At 47.8% G+C, this 16,369-nt stretch overlaps 2 protein-coding genes across 2 annotated transcripts; one reads left to right on the forward strand and one right to left on the reverse strand.

Annotated features, from left to right (window-relative positions):
• Nucleotides 1-464: 464 nt before the first annotated feature.
• LOC113140119 (vegetative cell wall protein gp1-like) lies at nt 465-2,569 on the reverse strand. Its single transcript, XM_026323850.1, has 5 exons — nt 2,540-2,569; nt 2,406-2,484; nt 975-1,343; nt 572-837; nt 465-479 (listed from the first exon to the last, which is right to left on the reverse strand). Exons 1-5 carry the CDS (start codon nt 2,567-2,569, stop codon nt 465-467), a joined length of 759 nt encoding a protein of 252 aa, XP_026179635.1.
• Nucleotides 2,441-16,021, forward strand: LOC113140156 (calpain-2 catalytic subunit-like). Its single transcript, XM_026323907.2, has 21 exons — nt 2,441-2,807; nt 4,944-5,013; nt 7,132-7,250; nt 7,754-7,887; nt 8,588-8,756; nt 9,235-9,318; nt 9,404-9,489; nt 9,659-9,724; nt 10,213-10,373; nt 10,685-10,854; nt 10,947-10,958; nt 11,610-11,821; nt 12,207-12,243; nt 12,651-12,716; nt 12,908-12,965; nt 13,045-13,109; nt 13,465-13,533; nt 13,612-13,690; nt 15,116-15,232; nt 15,627-15,685; nt 15,837-16,021. Exons 1-21 carry the CDS (start codon nt 2,571-2,573, stop codon nt 15,858-15,860), a joined length of 2,094 nt encoding a protein of 697 aa, XP_026179692.1. The 5' UTR covers nt 2,441-2,570; the 3' UTR covers nt 15,861-16,021.
• Nucleotides 16,022-16,369: the final 348 nt, after the last annotated feature.

The following is a 16,369-nucleotide window of genomic DNA, read 5'->3' on the forward strand; positions in this document are numbered from 1 at the left end:
GAAAAACACACTGGGAAAACTGGGAACCAGTGAGGAAATATTGAGTTACTGGGAGTATTTGCTCACATGTACATCACATGCACAGCTGAACTAGTCTAACCAGGTAACTAACCAAGTAAAACTCAGCAGCTTCAACAAAATCCATTTTGCATAAAGAGTCACATCAGGAAAAATACGAAAGTTTATTAGAAAATATTTAATAACTTTCCAAAGATAATTGAACTTTTGTGATCGTGTTTGTCTCTTTGTCAGCTCTGACAGTCTGCCGATCTGTCCTGGGGGACCAGGAGCAGATGACGTGGCATTGGCCGAGCTGCCAGCACTATCTACCACCTGCTGCTTTCTCTGGTCCATCCTGAAAGTCTGCAGGAGGGGAGTCTGTGGGAGGAGAGTGCGGGAGTGGATTCTGTGGGAGGAGAGTCTGCAGGAGGAGAATCTGCGGGAGGAGAGTGTGGGAGTGAAGTCTACAGGAGGGGAGTCTGTGACAGGGGAGTCTGCAGTAGAAGAGTATTTGGGAGGGGAGTCTGCAGGAGGAGAATCTGTGGGAGGAGAGTGCGGGAGTGAAGTCTACAGGAGGGGAGTCTGTGGCAGGGGAGTCTGCAGTAGAAGAGTATTTGGGAGGGGAGTCTGCAGGAGGAGAATCTGCAGTGGGAGAGTCTGTGGGAGTGGAGTCTACGGGAGGGGAGTCTGTGGCAGGGGAGTCTGCAGTAGGAGAGTCTGTAGCAGGGGAGTCTGCGGGAGGAGAGTCTGTGGGAGTGGAGTCTACGGGAGGGGGGTCTGTGGCAGGGGAGTCTGCAGTAGGAGAGTCTGTGGGAGGGGCATCTGCAGGAGGAGAATCTGCGGGAGGAGAGTGCAGGAGTGGAGTCTATTGGAGGGGAGTCTGTGGCAAGGGAGTCTGCAGTAGGAGAGTCTGCAGTGGGAGAGTCTGTGGGAGTGGAGTCTGCGGGAGGAGAGTCTGTGGGAGTGGAGTCTACGGGAGGGGGGTCTGTGGCAGGGGAGTCTGCAGTAGGAGAGTCTGTGGGAGGGGCATCTGCAGGAGGAGAATCTGCGGGAGGAGAGTGCAGGAGTGGAGTCTATTGGAGGGGAGTCTGTGGCAAGGGAGTCTGCAGTAGGGGAGTCTGCAGTGGGAGAGTCTGTGGGAGTGGAGTCTACGGGAGGGGAGTCTGTGGCAGGGGAGTCTGCAGTAGGAGAGTCTGTAGCAGGGGAGTCTGCGGGAGGAGAGTCTGTGGGAGTGGAGTCTACGGGAGGGGGGTCTGTGGCAGGGGAGTCTGCAGTAGGAGAGTCTGTGGGAGGGGCATCTGCAGGAGGAGAATCTGTGGGAGGGGAGTCTGCAGGAGGAGAATCTGCGGGAGGAGAGTGCGGGAGTGAAGTCTACAGGAGGGGAGTCTGTGGCAGGGGAGTCTGCAGTAGGAGAGTCTGTGGGAGGGGAGTCTGCAGGAGGAGAATCTGTGGGAGGGGAGTCTGCAGGAGGAGAATCTGCGGGAGGAGAGTGCGGGAGTGAAGTCTACAGGAGGGGAGTCTGTGGCAGGGGAGTCTGCGGGAGGAGAGTCTGTGGGAGGAGTCTGACAAAGTCTGTGGAGACTCTGCTGAACGTCTGCAGAAAGTTTTGTGAGATTCAGTCCAGAATCTGCTGCTGTTCAGCTGAGGTTTAGTGAGTCTCGGCTGAGTCTGCAGATCCTCTGCCGTCGTTGCTGAGAAGATGCTGTCGTCTGCTGAGGCTCTAAATCTGTGAAGTGTGTGAGCTGTAGCTGGGCAGGTGTAAGGGGGCGGGGCTTTGGTCCAGCTCTCACCAAACACCTGACATCAAACCTGAGCTGACCTGCAGCTCAGTGTCCTGCATATAAACGCAAGTGAAGGCCCGGACGTCCAGCAGTCCTCTGTCGCCCCCTGCTGGCCACACAGTTGTAACCCACCCAGGGATTTCCCCTCAGTGCGTTTCCAGATGTTGGTGAGAACGTCTGCAGATGTTCAGTCCAGCGGACGTGCTAAGGTTGTGGAGGCTGAGCTGACCAGCAGTTAGAAAGACCTGTCTTCCCTGGACAGTTGATGTCTCACAGTCCTGTGGCAGACCTGAGGCCTGGCACACTTCTTATTAATTATGGATCAGAAACTATTTTCCATGATTATTAACTATGCAGCTTTAACCCTCCACACAGTTTGATCCCGCAGAGCCTGTTTCAGCAGCTCCCCGCCCCCGGTTTTAAAGACTTTTAGCCTTTTCAGTCCGGAGCACCGACTGAAAGCTGTTTCACAAGTTCTGTTTCATGTGGACTGTGAAGCACCGACACAAAGGTCTGGACTAGTCCCTGAAACTGAAGGTGTGTGTGGCGAATAAACACCGAGCAGCCTCTGGTAACTGCTCCCCTGTGGTTATTGTGTTGTTCAAAATGTAGTTCCTGCTTTACAGCCGTAGAAGCGCAGCCCCGCAGCTGGGGCGGCTCCGGCTCCTCCTCCGTGGATCGGGGCGGAGGTCTGAACCGAAAGCTACTCAGAGCAAAAGTTTGTTCAGAAGAAGCTGCGAAGTCTTTTCCTCTCGCACTTTCTGCCTCTGGATCTTCTTCTTCTCCATCATGAGCGGCGTGGCAGAAACTCTGGCCAAGAAGCGGGCCATGGCTGCGGGCTTCGGCACCAACGCCAAAGCGATTCCGTACCTGAACCAGAACTTCGCTGCTCTTCGGGACCAGTGCCGCGCCTCGGGGCAGCTGTTCTGCGACCCGACCTTCCCCGCCGCGCCCGAGTCCCTGGGCTTCAATGAGCTGGGCCGGAACTCCCACAAGGTCCGCGGAGTCACCTGGAAGAGACCCACGGTAAGAGCCAAGGCCAGGTTCTGGGCCTAGATGGGTGGGTGGGGTTGGATCTTGCGGTGCGGGGCTTAGAAAAGACCTGAGGCGACTCATACCTGAACTGCGCCCCCCGGATGGATGACACCATCTGAGACTTACTACAGTGACCCGTCTGTACTGCAGTTCCAGTACTAATCCCACTGTGTAAAAATCCTCTTGGACTGTATTTTGTTGGATCCATCTGATTGTGAGCAGGAACTAAAGTTATCAGGTAAATGTAGAGCAGGAAAAAGTCCAAGGTTTGACTCTGACATGTAGTGAAGTCCAAGGATGAAGTAGCACAAAGTGGAAATACTCAGGTGAAGTACTAAAACCTCAGAGTTGGACTGTTACTGCAGTAGTTTCATCACAGACTGAAAAGGTGCAGGACAGACGAGAAACCTTATTTGTTGTTGATGTGTCTCGGGAAATAAACAGGAAATGCTGTTAGCTGCTGTAGTTACTGCAAACAAACAGATTTTTACACTGAGGATGTTTGGGCTCGTTGTGTCTGCAGCTCTGCTGACGTGTGGTGTCAACAATAAAAGCAGGACAGACCTGTTCTAGTGTTTGTTACCAGCAACATTTAAAGTCCGCAGGCCGTCTCAGAAATGTTCATGTTGTTGTTTCTGCTCAGACTCACTTTAAAATGTTCTGGACATAAATGTCCTGAGAAAAAGTCTTTTACTAAAGTCACATGGAAGCAGCTGGACAGAGCAGCCTGGTTCTTCTTTCTGGTTTTGGTTTAACTTTATTCATCCTGGGCCGTAACAGAAATGACTTTAGGAGTAAAACAGGAAGTGTCAGACATGAAGGCAGTGAGTCACTGCCAAAAGATCCTAAATACCAGGGAGATGAGTCACTACAAACTCCTGTAGAAACATTGTGATCAGGGTTTATTTCTCTCCCTCACGCCTGTGTTTGCTCTGCTACTTGTCCTCACGCTGCATGTTTAACTGCAGGACTCTGACCTGAACCCTGAAACAGTCCGGACGTCAGTAATAGAACCTGATCGTCCCTATGAGGTGAGTCCCATACAGAGACCGTGAAAGTTGAAGGTCCCCACGAGTCCTGCATGTCGACTCAGCTGGGTCGATGCTTTCTAGAAGCACAGAGTGAAGGCCTGAGGAAGACCGGGACCAGACCTCGGTTTAGACACAAACACAAATGTTAGAAATGTTTCCGGGCTCAGGGCCACAGGTTAGAGACAGAAAACGAAAGCTGACCTGGCAGCTAAAAACTGAATCAGCACAGTGGTCGTAGTCGTGAATGTTCTGTACATGGTCAGAGCCGCAGACAGTGAACTGATTTGGTAAATATCAGGTTATTTGGTAAATAACCATAAGTCACAGGCGTGTGTTGTGTATGAAGGGTTCAGGATTAGGAAAGACTCGACTGATTTGTCAGACGAGAGATTAACTGTCAGAGTTTCAACAGTTTCCACCTCCCACAGGACCACGTAAACAAGAAAACCACTAAACCTGGGGCATGACTGAATGTAGACCACAATTGATTTAACGATGGACATGTTGCTGGCCAGGCCTATGAGGCCCAGGGATCAGGGGCCCCCTAAACCAGAGTCTCTGTGGAATGGCTGTTTATTGTTGTACACTCCTTTTGTAAAAGCCAGAGAAACATTAAAGCAGGTTGTGTGGTGCACACCAGGGCTGCAGCAAATCCACCTGACAGTCACGAAATGAGCTGTGACAGCAATGAAGAACCAGATCAGCACCTGGGACTGATGAGTCCTGTAAAAGTCTGCCGACTGACAGGGTGAGGTCTTGTTAGAAAACGCAGAAGGCACAGTAGCTTTCAGGAGGGCAGGTTCAGGAACAGGTTCAGGAACAGGTTTAGAAACAGACACACAAACCAACCACAGACATGCAATGCGACCTGTGTGCTCACTGACTGTGTGAGGTGGGATGGACAGCAGGACTCAGCCCAGGTGCAAGATCTGGTTTTTCACACAGCTGCTCTGCTGTCAAACATCAGTTCATGACTGTCAGGTGGAAATCCTGCAGCTTCGGTGTGCACCGAGCACAGAGAGGCAGGTTCTCTAAGGAACAGAGCAGTTGTCGTGTTGCCAGCTGTTCTGACGGTGTCTCCACATTTCCCCTTCAGGAACTGGTCTCTAAACCTGAGTTCATCGTGGGCGGAGCCAACAGGACCGACATCTGTCAGGGAGCTCTGGGTGAGTGTTTCCTGACTGTCCCTGAACGCCTCGTGGCTCCCAGTTTGAACAGTGACTCAGACAGGTAGGCAGGCGTCAGGTGAGTGTGTGTGAACACGCCCTGAGGTCAGAGGTCAGCAGCAGAGGCTGCTCTGTGCACAAAGGACACTTCCCAGAAAAATTGGGAAAAATTAATCCACCTGGATTAATTTTAGGATCAGGTGAAAGGTCTAAAAGGTGCGAAACAAGATGTGATCCAGCTCAGGAGCTGCTGAGACCTGCTGTGTGTGCAGGGCACAAGAAACCTCCTCAGAGCCTGAAGGAAGAGGCTGAACCAACACAAGCTGTGTGTGTGTCTGCATGTGTGTAGTTTGAGTTGTATTAACCTTAGTGGTCAGTCTGTGGGTTTATGAAGACATCTGCTGTAATTAGAGGGCGCTGCCATGCTGAGTCTTGATTGGCTGAGCAGGAAGGAGCAGAACAGGAAGAGGCCTGCCAGCTATTGTTAGAGGGCGAGAGACATTCAGATACGGGGGGGGGGGGGGTATGAGCTGTCAGCCAGTGAGGACACACCCACACACAACACACAGCAACACACACACAGCTACAACACACTGCTGTGTGTGTGTTGTAGCTGTGTCTTCCACATGCGGTTCTTCCACATGACTTCAGTTCAGTCTGTGTTTTCTCTCTGGGTTGAAGTGGGCGGGGCTTTATCTGAAAGATTAGGTCACATGTCACTGGTCACAGCTGATCACTCGTGTGATCAATACAAAGGAGGCAGTGTGGCTCCGTGCCCTGAGTCCCTTATGATCAAAGCACCGGTTCTAAACAGTCAGTAAGTCCAGGGCGTGTGCAGGTGTTAACAGGTGAGCTGCAGCAAAACTAAAAGCCAGAACAAAAGAGGCTGAGCAGGAAGTACACACGCCCCAGGGGTAATCAGCCTCAGCGTCATTATGAAGGAATTAACTGAAAGACACAGCCCAACAAAACACACACTGACAGATGGCTACAGTATACTGCAGTATACTGCAGTACTGCAGGGTAGTAGTACTGTATTATACTGCAGTAGTACTGCAGTATATACACAGGAATAAAAGTATGATAAATCAATCAAGCTTCATGTCGACAGGTGCAACTGAAAGTGCTTCACAGATGACTGAAATATTAAAACACAAGATGAGGAGAGAATGACATAAAAGCACAAGGCAAAGAAGAAGAAGTGAAATCATTTAGAATGCACAGATATATTCTAATTAGAAGCCAGGATTTTGTTTAAAAACTGTTGGAGCAGCTCGGAGCAGAAACACTAAAGCAGGTCCACAAATGTATCGTCAGTGTTTTAACTGTAGTAAAACGATTTATGTACACATATATACTGTAATTGAAAAAGACAGGAGGCAGAGCTGGAGGTAGCAGAGCTGAAGATGTTGAGGTGACGAGGATGGATAGGATCAGGAATGAGGACATCAGAGGGACAGCTGATGTTAGATGTTTTGGAGAAAAAGCCAGGGAAGCCAGATTGAGATGGTTTGGACATGTTCAGAGGAGGGACAGTGAATACATTGGTAAAAGGATGCTGAGGTTAGAGCTGCCAGGAAGGAGGCCTAGAGGAAGACCAAAGAGGAGGTTCTTGGATGTAGTGAAGGAGGACATGAGGATAGTTGGTGTGGGTGAGGAGGATACAGAGGATAGGGTTAAATGGAGGCAGATGATTGGCTGTGGCGACCCCTGAAGGGAGCAGCCCAGAGGAGAAGAAGAAGATATACTGTGTGTACACACATATATATATAGATATCTATCTATATATATATATATATATATATATATATATGTGTGTTGAGGGAATACCTGATTTTAATAGACTAATTGATCAGCAATAACACATTAATTTTGACCTTTTCACTATTTCAAACATTATAAACTGCTTCTTGTGTTTGGGTTGCTAGGCAACATGTAGATAAACAGGAAGTAGTTCTCTTCCTTTAGTAGTTGGTCTGAAAGTCAGATTTGCACTAACAGTTATGTGGTTCTTTTGTTGTCGTTGGTGTTCACAATAATAAATCAGCTCTTTAACGTCAGTCCAGTGCAGCAGCTAACGACCACACACATAACACACTCATCTTATTGTCTGTCCAGGCGACTGCTGGCTGTTGGCGGCCATCGCCTCACTGACCCTGAATGAATATGTGATGGCCAGAGTCGTGCCCACCGACCAGGGCTTTGGTAACAACTACGCGGGCATCTTCCACTTCCAGGTACAGAAATGTGTTTTACAGCTTACACACATCAGTATCTGTGTTTTTACAAAAGCAGCTTAATGTACGATGAACTGGACAGCTGCTAGTTCCAGTGACTGAGCAGCAGAAACAGAGCCTGAACATCACTGCTGCTGCTGTGGTTGCCTGCACTACAACCCTCCAGGCGCCCCCTGGTGGCCTGATGATGTTCGGCGTGCTGAAATAACACTCATGGTACTGCAAATGCCCCAGTGCTCAAAATTTAGCTGTGTCTCTGGGTTCGGACTGTACACACCAGCAAACATGACACCTACTGAAGGACACGCAGCATCGTGCTAGCCAAGCTAGCTGTGCTAGCCTTTTGGCTGCTGATTGTCCACTTTGGTCCAGGCAACGAGGTGAAACCCGAGCTCCTCTTCATGTGCTCCTAGAGGATGAAAACAGAAACCAAACCTGAAAGAAATATTTGGTTTTCAGTTGGATTCTGGCTTAAGTGAGAATTGGTTTCTGTGTACCTGCAGCTCTGGCAGTTCGGGGAGTGGGTGGACGTGGTGATTGATGACCGGCTGCCAGTCAAAGACGGAGAGCTGATGTTTGTCCACTCGGCGGAGGGGAGGGAGTTCTGGAGCGCCCTGCTGGAAAAGGCCTACGCCAAGTAAGATCATCCTGGGACTCAAACCAACAACCTTCTGGGTCACCAATGAGCAGGGGTGTCACAGTGAGGGTCCTAACATGGTTTGACATAAAGTCTATTTCTTGTATTTAATGCAACAGCAGAACTTCTGAGGACCCACTGATTGTGAAAAGTGCTGTTGGTTAGGGTTATGGAGTCAGGTGGACTAAAGTAGTTTGCTCCAAAATGCAGTAAAGTGCTGATACAGGAAATAAACTGTGAAGCATAAAAAGTGAAATTATTGGACAAACAGAGAAACAAGTAAAACAGCTGAGACAAAGCTGCTGGTTTCAGACGTGGCTGCCTGGCTGCATTGTGTTCAGAGGGTTAGGGAGGTTTAATAACCCAGACTGAGTCAATATTGACAATGATGCAAGTGTTAAGAGCAGTCAGTCAGCCTGAGACAGCCGAGTCCAAACCGGTTTAATACTTGGCTTACTGATGTGTGCATCTATGAAGGCTCGGTGTCGGGGCGGGGCAGTAATAACAACACTAGTGTCATAGGGTTGGGATCTGGGAACATCAGTAAAAGTCGGACGTTTGTTGCTAATCTGTTAGGTGTGTTTATAACATGCTCATGTTTTTAGTGTTCACCAAAACAAGTCTCATGTTCAATGAAAACACAGTTTCCCTCAAGTTTCCTGGTGTAGTTCAGTGTGGAGCCTTTGTGTTTGCATCGCAGAGTGAACGGCTGCTACGAGGCGTTGTCAGGTGGCTCCACCACCGAGGGCTTTGAGGATTTTACCGGAGGCATCGCTGAGAGCTACGACCTCCAGCGGCCTCCGGCCAACATGTTCCAGATCATCAAGAAAGCCCTGGAGGCCGGAGCGCTGCTGGGCTGCTCCATCGATGTGAGTCCAGAAGCAAAACACTCTGAGTTCTTGCTTTATTAACAACATATACTCTAAACTCAGGTTTTTAGTTTCCACGTAAGTTTCTACTTGCATGATTTCAAATGTTTGAATTCTAATAACTGAGCAGTAACTCCTCAAGTTTCATGTGCATTGCAAATACAGCTGAAGCTGTTTCCTGACTACCATCCATTCAGGCAGAAGCCACTGACTTATTTGTTTTAGGAAAAGCCAGCAACTCCAGTTCAACATGTAACCAGAAACAAACATTAAAGCTCATCTGACTGAGCCTCCTCTTCACTGGAGGACTGGTCTCCACTAATGCTGCTCCTGCTGTTAATGACTGAAACAAAGGAAAACTAAAACAGTATCTGCTTTAAAACCATCCACGGAGATGGAAATCAGACAGCAGATCAAATGGATGATGACAGCAAAGATGATGAGACACTGATCCATCTCTGTTCTTGTCTCGGTGTAGATCACCAGCGCCGCAGACTCGGAGGCTGTCACTCGTCAGAAGTTGGTGAAAGGCCACGCCTACTCTCTGACTGGTGCTGCGGAGGTAACATCCCGCGGTGAAACGAACTGAGGAAGTGAGCTGAAAATATGTGAAACGAAAAGAAAACCAAATCTGTTTTGGTCTTTAGGTGAACTACCGAGGTCGGCCGGAAAAGCTGGTGAGGATGAGGAACCCCTGGGGTCAGGTGGAGTGGACCGGAGCCTGGAGCGACGGGTAAACAAACAGCTGCACACACCTGTCACATACACGCTGGTCACGAGCAGACACCAGATTCCTGTTTTTACTGTGCACTTTTGATGATGCCTGATTTTATGTTGTCTGGTGAACTGCTGTGGGAAATCTGTTGTGTTTTAACTGTTTTATTCTTATCATGGTGGTCCAGGTCGTCAGAGTGGAACAGCGTGCAGGGAGACTGTCCACATGCCAACGCAGAGGACGGGGAGTTCTGGTAGGTACAATATTTTCAGTGCATGTGACCATAGATTTCTACTGCATTGATCCATCAGGCCAGAAGGTTGAGATTGCTCATTGACATCACACAGCCTGTTCTCTCAATGATAAGAGTCTAAAGGTCAGAGGTCACAAAGCCTAAACCAGGGGTCGGCCATCCGTGTTTCTTGAGGGCCATTGCTCTGCTTGTTTTTTCCAACTGCCCCTGCTCTGCCCACTGCTGATTACCTGGATCGGGTGTGTTCAGTAAATCAGAAGCTGGAAGATACCATCTCAGATGAGAGGGGTGGGGTGGGGTGGGGGAAGACATTATGATTTGGTACCTTCCAGCTTCTGATGGGCTGGACATAACTGAGTTGGAGAACAGGCAGGGCTGTGGTCTTCAGTGGCCACGCCGGGCCGAACATATAATGGTAGACGGTGGTAGAAGTGATGGTGGTGGCTTTGGCTACGGAGTGAGAGCTCTTTTCTGTCCTATCTCTGCAGGATGTCCTTCAATGACTTCTTGCGTCACTACTCCCGTATTGAGTTGTGCACTCTGACCCCCGACGCTGTCCAAGATGACTCAGTCAAACCCTGGAGCGTCAACAAGTTTGATGGGACCTGGAGGAGAGGGTCCACTGCAGGAGGCTGCAGGAATCATGCCCGTTAGTATGAAAGTACTTTTGTTAGAACACACTGGAAAAGTCAGGAGCCACAATGAACCGGTGATTAAAGGTGCATACACTTTCTTAGAAGTTAAAGTTAAGTTATCTGGCAGGAAGGTACCCTAACTTTGATCAGGGTTGACCCTTCCAGATTTGACCTAAAGGGACTGAGGGGGGAGTTTGTTTTTCTCCCATGGAGCTTTGTTAGGATGTACCTGTGGCACATCTGGAACAGGGACGTTTCGTGGAGCTGGGAGTTTCCTGATGTGACAGGATTTTCTGAGCTCAATAAAAACTGTTTTCCTTTGCAGAGACATTCTGGACCAATCCTCAGTTTGTGATCAAGCTGGATGAGGAGGATGATGACCCACATGATAATGAGGTGGGCTGCAGCTTTGTGGTGGGTCTGATCCAGAAGAACCGCAGAAAGCTCCGCAGACAAGGAGAGGATATGCATACCATCGGGTATGCCATCTACGAGGTGAGCACTCCAAAGATTAAAACAGTAAAAGCTTCACAGCCAGAGGTTTATGCATAAACCCAAACTAACTTTTATCTTCTGTTTTCTTTCAGCTTCCACAAGAGGTGAGCGTTCAACCCTCACCATCTTCAGGTTAAAGGTCAAACCCTGAACTTCATTATTGTCTAGTCTTCAGATTTCAAAATACCCCCCAGTGTCCTGGGTGGGCAGAGTGGCTATAGGTCTTATAGCCATTACAGTGGTAAGAAAATGATTTTAGAAAACCTGCACTTAGAGAACCACATGGTTTTAGATGGGCTGTTCCTGCTGACCCTGTTCAAAGGTCTGTCATCAGGTAGGAACCTGGGAAACAAAAACCAGGAGACAAACAAGAAGCAAACATGGACGATGTTAAAAAGTGAAGTTCATCATTATTTCTAGCAACTGAATCTCTCAGCTCAGATGTTCCTGAAATACTGAAAATGTGCACCAGTGTCATGAAAATAGTCTTTGAGCATCGAGATATTAGCTTGTTAAAAATGTGATGGAGTGAAAACGACATTTAGGCAAACACTGTTAAATTAATGTGTAAATAATGATTTATATTCCAGCTGTGGATGAAAACTGTTTGCTCTTATGTTTATTAGCATGTTGATCAGCATGTAGCAAGTCTCTGTGAGGCACAAACATCAAATCTGTATCAGTTTTACCATGTGCATAGACGGGTTTATCAGCCCTGGGCTGTCCTGTCCTGACTGGCTGTTTCCCTCCTCCAGTTCCACGGCCAGAGGGAGGTGCGTCTGAACAGGGACTTCTTCCTGAGGCACGCTCAGAAGGCGAGGTCAGAAACCTTCATCAACCTGCGTGAGATCAGCACTCGCTTCAAGCTGCCACCCGGAGAGTACCTGATCGTCCCGTCCACCTTTGACCCACACCTCAACGGAGACTTCTGTATCCGGGTGTTCTCTGAGAAGCAGCACGAGACCCTGTAAGAAGCTGAAACTGCTGATGCTGGTGTGTTTGTGGGGGCAGTAAAGGAAGAGAGCAGCTTCCTTCTTTGGTCAGTTCTGATAGTCAACGGATAAATTGAAAGAGTGGACTCTGTCCAGATTCTTTAGTGTTGGATCCTGGCCTGGCCCACATTCTTTACAGAAACCTGTATCTGTAGAGCCTCTGTGGTCCCTCATGTGTTTCTGAAAGGAGGTTTTGAGAGCTGGACTGTAGGTTTACTGTTTACTGGGGAGGTGGCGGGACAGAAGGGTTTCTGTTTGGCTGCTCAAGTAGATTCTGTGCATATGAAACACTGTGTGTCTCGGTGAACTGCTGGTCTGTCCAGTGTTTTCTAACGTGTTGGTGGTTCTCTGTCCTATCAGACCCTGTGACGACCCGGTCAGCGCCGACCTCCAAGATGTAAGTAACCTTATCAGTCGGCTCGGCCCACCTGTAGGCACCTGTACAGACCAAGCTGCTCGCCAAGTCAATATCAGAGATCCTAATCCACCTTGGGCAGATCACCCTTCATATGTTTAGATCAGGATTTTGAATTTCACATCTGATCTGTAGAGTTCAGAGGAGAATTCAAACCCCGGACATACTCTGAAACACAAATGGTGTTAATTAATCACTTAATTCAAAAGCGGTCAACAGGTTGGTGAGTCATGAATTAACATTAAACCACAGCCCCGATATTTACTGCAAAATATCAACCGTCTCACTCTGACGTGCCGAGTCAGTCAGGAGGTCGGACCTGGTGGGAAACAGATGTGTGATGAAGTTTGTTTGTTTGTTGCTTTGACCGTCAACATGTTGTTGTGCAGGAGGAGGTGTCGGATGCAGAGGTGGATGCAGGATTCAGGAACCTCTTCACCAAACTGGCTGGAGACGTAAGTTTTGGAGAACTTGTCCTGAACGAAGGCTGTGAATACTAACACGTCTTTTTGATTCTGTGGTTTTATTGTGTTTACTACGTTAAAGCACATTTTCAGACCTTGTGTTAAAGATGTAGTTTAACCCTCACATGGTCCAGCAGCAGACAGGTGTGTCCAGGTGTGACGTCTTTCTCACTGTGTTTCAGGACATGGAGATCGCTGCCACGGAGTTAAAGACCATCATGAACAGGATCATTGCCAAACGTACGTTCCTCTGCAGATCCAGCACGTTCCCCCTGAGCGCAGGCAGCTGCACGTTTAACTTACTGTCTGTTTTCAACAGGAACTGACATCAAAACCGATGGTTTTTCTTTGGACACCTGCAGGTGCATGGTCAACCTGATGGACGTATCCTTCACTGTGAAAACTGGTTGACACGCTGATGCTAAACAGATGTTTCCTGTCAGCAGAGCAGCTAACAGGCTGACAATCGTAGCATGTTAGCTGTGTGACCACAGTGTGTTTGTTGTGTGCTAATTGTGCTCTGCTGGTTCCAAACTGGCACACATGAGGTAGTTACTGGGAGAGATGTTCGAAGAGAAAACTGCTGTAACTGAGCTCTGTAATCCTGTTGGCAGCTGATGGCTGCTGGGCCTAAACAACTGTGTTAGATCAGGGTTGTTTTTCTGCAGGAGTCGCTGGCACTAAACATCTGCACACAGCTGTTTGTTTGTTCAGGGGGCGATCCTTAACTCTGCAGCAGAACAGCGGGAACGGGAAGCTCGGCCTTGGAGAGTTTGCCACACTGTGGAAGAAGGTTCAGCGATACCTGGTGAGACGTGACGTTTGACCTTAAAATCCTAAAATACAAAGTTGTACGGATTCTATAAAGCCCTGTGTTCCTGTGCAGACGGTCTATAAGAAGAACGACCTTGATAACTCAGGGACGATGAGCACTTCAGAGATGAGGATCGCCTTCAAAGACACAGGTCAGCTTTTATCTTCTGCAGGAACTCCATGCTGACTGTGAGACTAAATCACACTTAACTCTGGAAAGTAGTTCAGTACCTGAGCTTTCGCTACTGTAAGCCATCAGAAGTACGTCAGAGGAGTTCTCGAACCTTTTATTTCAGTTCCTTAAAAAATAGTCTTTGTAGCTCAGATTGAAACCAGCATCTGTCTGAGCAAACTACCTGAACCTGTTGCTCTGCCTTTTCTTAACATTGGGCTGTTGCATGCTCTGCTGTGTCAGCGACCTCTGACCTTTTCGTTGGCAGTTGCATGTTCATTCTGCAGGACTGCTCTGTAATCTCAAAATGTGAGCGCTTGTTAGAACCTTTATAAATTGTGCATATACTAAAGTGTTTGCTGCTGAAGGCGTGTCACTAAATGCCTGGGGGAGATATTTAGTCTTTATTTCCGTCTGTCCACATGTTCCTCAGAAAACCACTGAAACTACCACGCCTCACTTGCTATCAGAGGAACAGTCCTCATGCTGGGGCTGACTGGGTCGCAGGACTGTGGTCCTCAGCCCTGTGAGGACTCAGAAAACACTTTCTGTCTGTTTAACGTCTGCAGTTGTTTCACAGGATTGACGCTAAAGATTCACACCAATGAAAATAAAAGCTTTTCCTGCTGCTGAGGATCTTTTTGCCTCCTGCTAATTAACATTTCTTCCTCCCTCTGCTGCTGTAAATAATGATGTGTTTGTGTGTTTCCCTCTGCTGCTGCTGTCTGGACTCTCCCCACCTCCACATTTTAGTGTCAGTAAGCTCATGATGACGATGATGATGGTAGGTCACGCCCTGCTGGTTTGGTTGCAGCAGTGTCAGCATTAGAAGTAGCTGAGACAGTAAAAACATGTCAGATCTGATGTTTGACCTTTGACCTTTGTTTGACAAATATCAGTGAAAGCTGATCAATATCTTGTTGTCAGCAAACATGCTTCATTATGTTGTTTGAACAGGGAGCATTTAATTCTGAGATATAGGAGCTCACAATATTTTATTGTTCCATCAAACACACATCATCAAGGCGCCGTGCTAAAGATTTAAAGATAACTACATCATGAAAAAGAAAAAAGCAAATGATGTTCAGTTCATCGCACATGAAATGGAAAATAAAAATGAATGTAGACTTGCTAAAAGCTAACTGAGGTAGCTTTAGCGTTAGCTCAGCGTGTGTTCAATCACACGTTTAAACTCTACAGATACAGGCTGTCGCATGTTGTTTTTATGAAAACATACGATCCAGCAAATGAAGCACCTGTTAATGCTAAAATCAAAGATAATCCAATATTCTCCATAAATCAATAAATCCTCATCAGCAGTGAATTCTCTGTCAGTGTATCCTGTCCTTTATTATTTAAACGTCTGTCCACACTTCAGGCTAACGCAGCTGTTGTTCTCCTCCAGGGTTCACCCTCACCAACACCATCTACCAGCAGCTGGTGGCTCGATACGCTGACGACGACATGAGCATCGACTTTGACAACTTTGTGAGCTGCCTGATAAGGCTGGAGATGATGTTCAGTGAGTCCAACAGTCTTTGAGCTGAGCTGGGACATTTAGAAAACCTACCAGTTCTGTCAGTTTCCTTTTCTGAGAAAGTCAGTGTGATAATAAAACTTTGCTCTAGTTTGACGTAGTAATTGGATATGAAGTAGAAACAATAATAAACGTTATAATAAAGGGCAAACTGCTGTAGGGACGTAATCTAGAAGCTTAGACTGAAGAAGCCACTTGAAGCCATGCTTCGACTCGACTACTAGAAGTCCAGTTGCCCTAACTCAGGTTCTAGATAACTTCAGCTGGGCGACCGAGAACCTTCACATGTAGGGAGGTAAACAGGAGGCTGCTGTGACTGTTCTGCTGATGTTCCCAGAATGTGTCACATTTCAAAAACTCTGATCCTTTTCCTCCTCAGAGATCTTCGCGACGCTCGACCCTCACAAAACTGGCTCCGTTGAGCTCGATTTTAACCAGGTGAGAACAAAATACACCTTGACCAGGTGAAAGTCTGAAGAACCAGAACCTGATCCAGCACCAAGAGCTGGATCAGCAGATCGAACCACAGTCCGTAACTGATGCTCAACACGTTTGTCTTTTCTATGTGTGTGTGTGTGTGTGTCTGCAGTGGATAAACTTCTCCATGATCTGAGCTGTGGCTTCGTGTTCCTGCAGTGAAACACCAGCTCACCTGTGTCCAGATCGTCTTCCTGTCACCCACTAGTGTTTATATGTGAGGCCTCTCTTCCATTGTCTATACACTACCTGACTGAGAGTCAATTTAAAGTCAATAAACGCATCCACAGACCTTTATCTGCTCATGTAATTTCTTTAATATGTGAATAAACTGTTACTCCAATGAAATAAAAAGGATTTTAGGTTTTGTCTGTGTATGAGGTAAAAACAATCCTGCCCATGTCTCATTTTAACTTTCAGGTCTGACCTGGACTTTAACATGCACATCATCAAATAATTGTCCTGTAGTGGTCATGAAAAATAAATAAAGTAAAAAGTATCGGGGTCTGCTTTGTTAGTCCTGTTTTTAACTGGTGTCGGATCCATACCAAACCTCTAGAAACCTCTTGGTCCCTTTAACTGGCCCATGTGGTGGAGGTGATTTAGCCCCGCCCTTCCCGTCGGGCGGGGCGGGCTGCTGCAGAA

The sequence above is a fragment of the Mastacembelus armatus genome, unplaced genomic scaffold (genome assembly GCF_900324485.2).
Source record: "Mastacembelus armatus unplaced genomic scaffold, fMasArm1.2, whole genome shotgun sequence".
In the NCBI taxonomy this organism is placed as follows: Eukaryota; Metazoa; Chordata; class Actinopteri; order Synbranchiformes; family Mastacembelidae; genus Mastacembelus; species Mastacembelus armatus.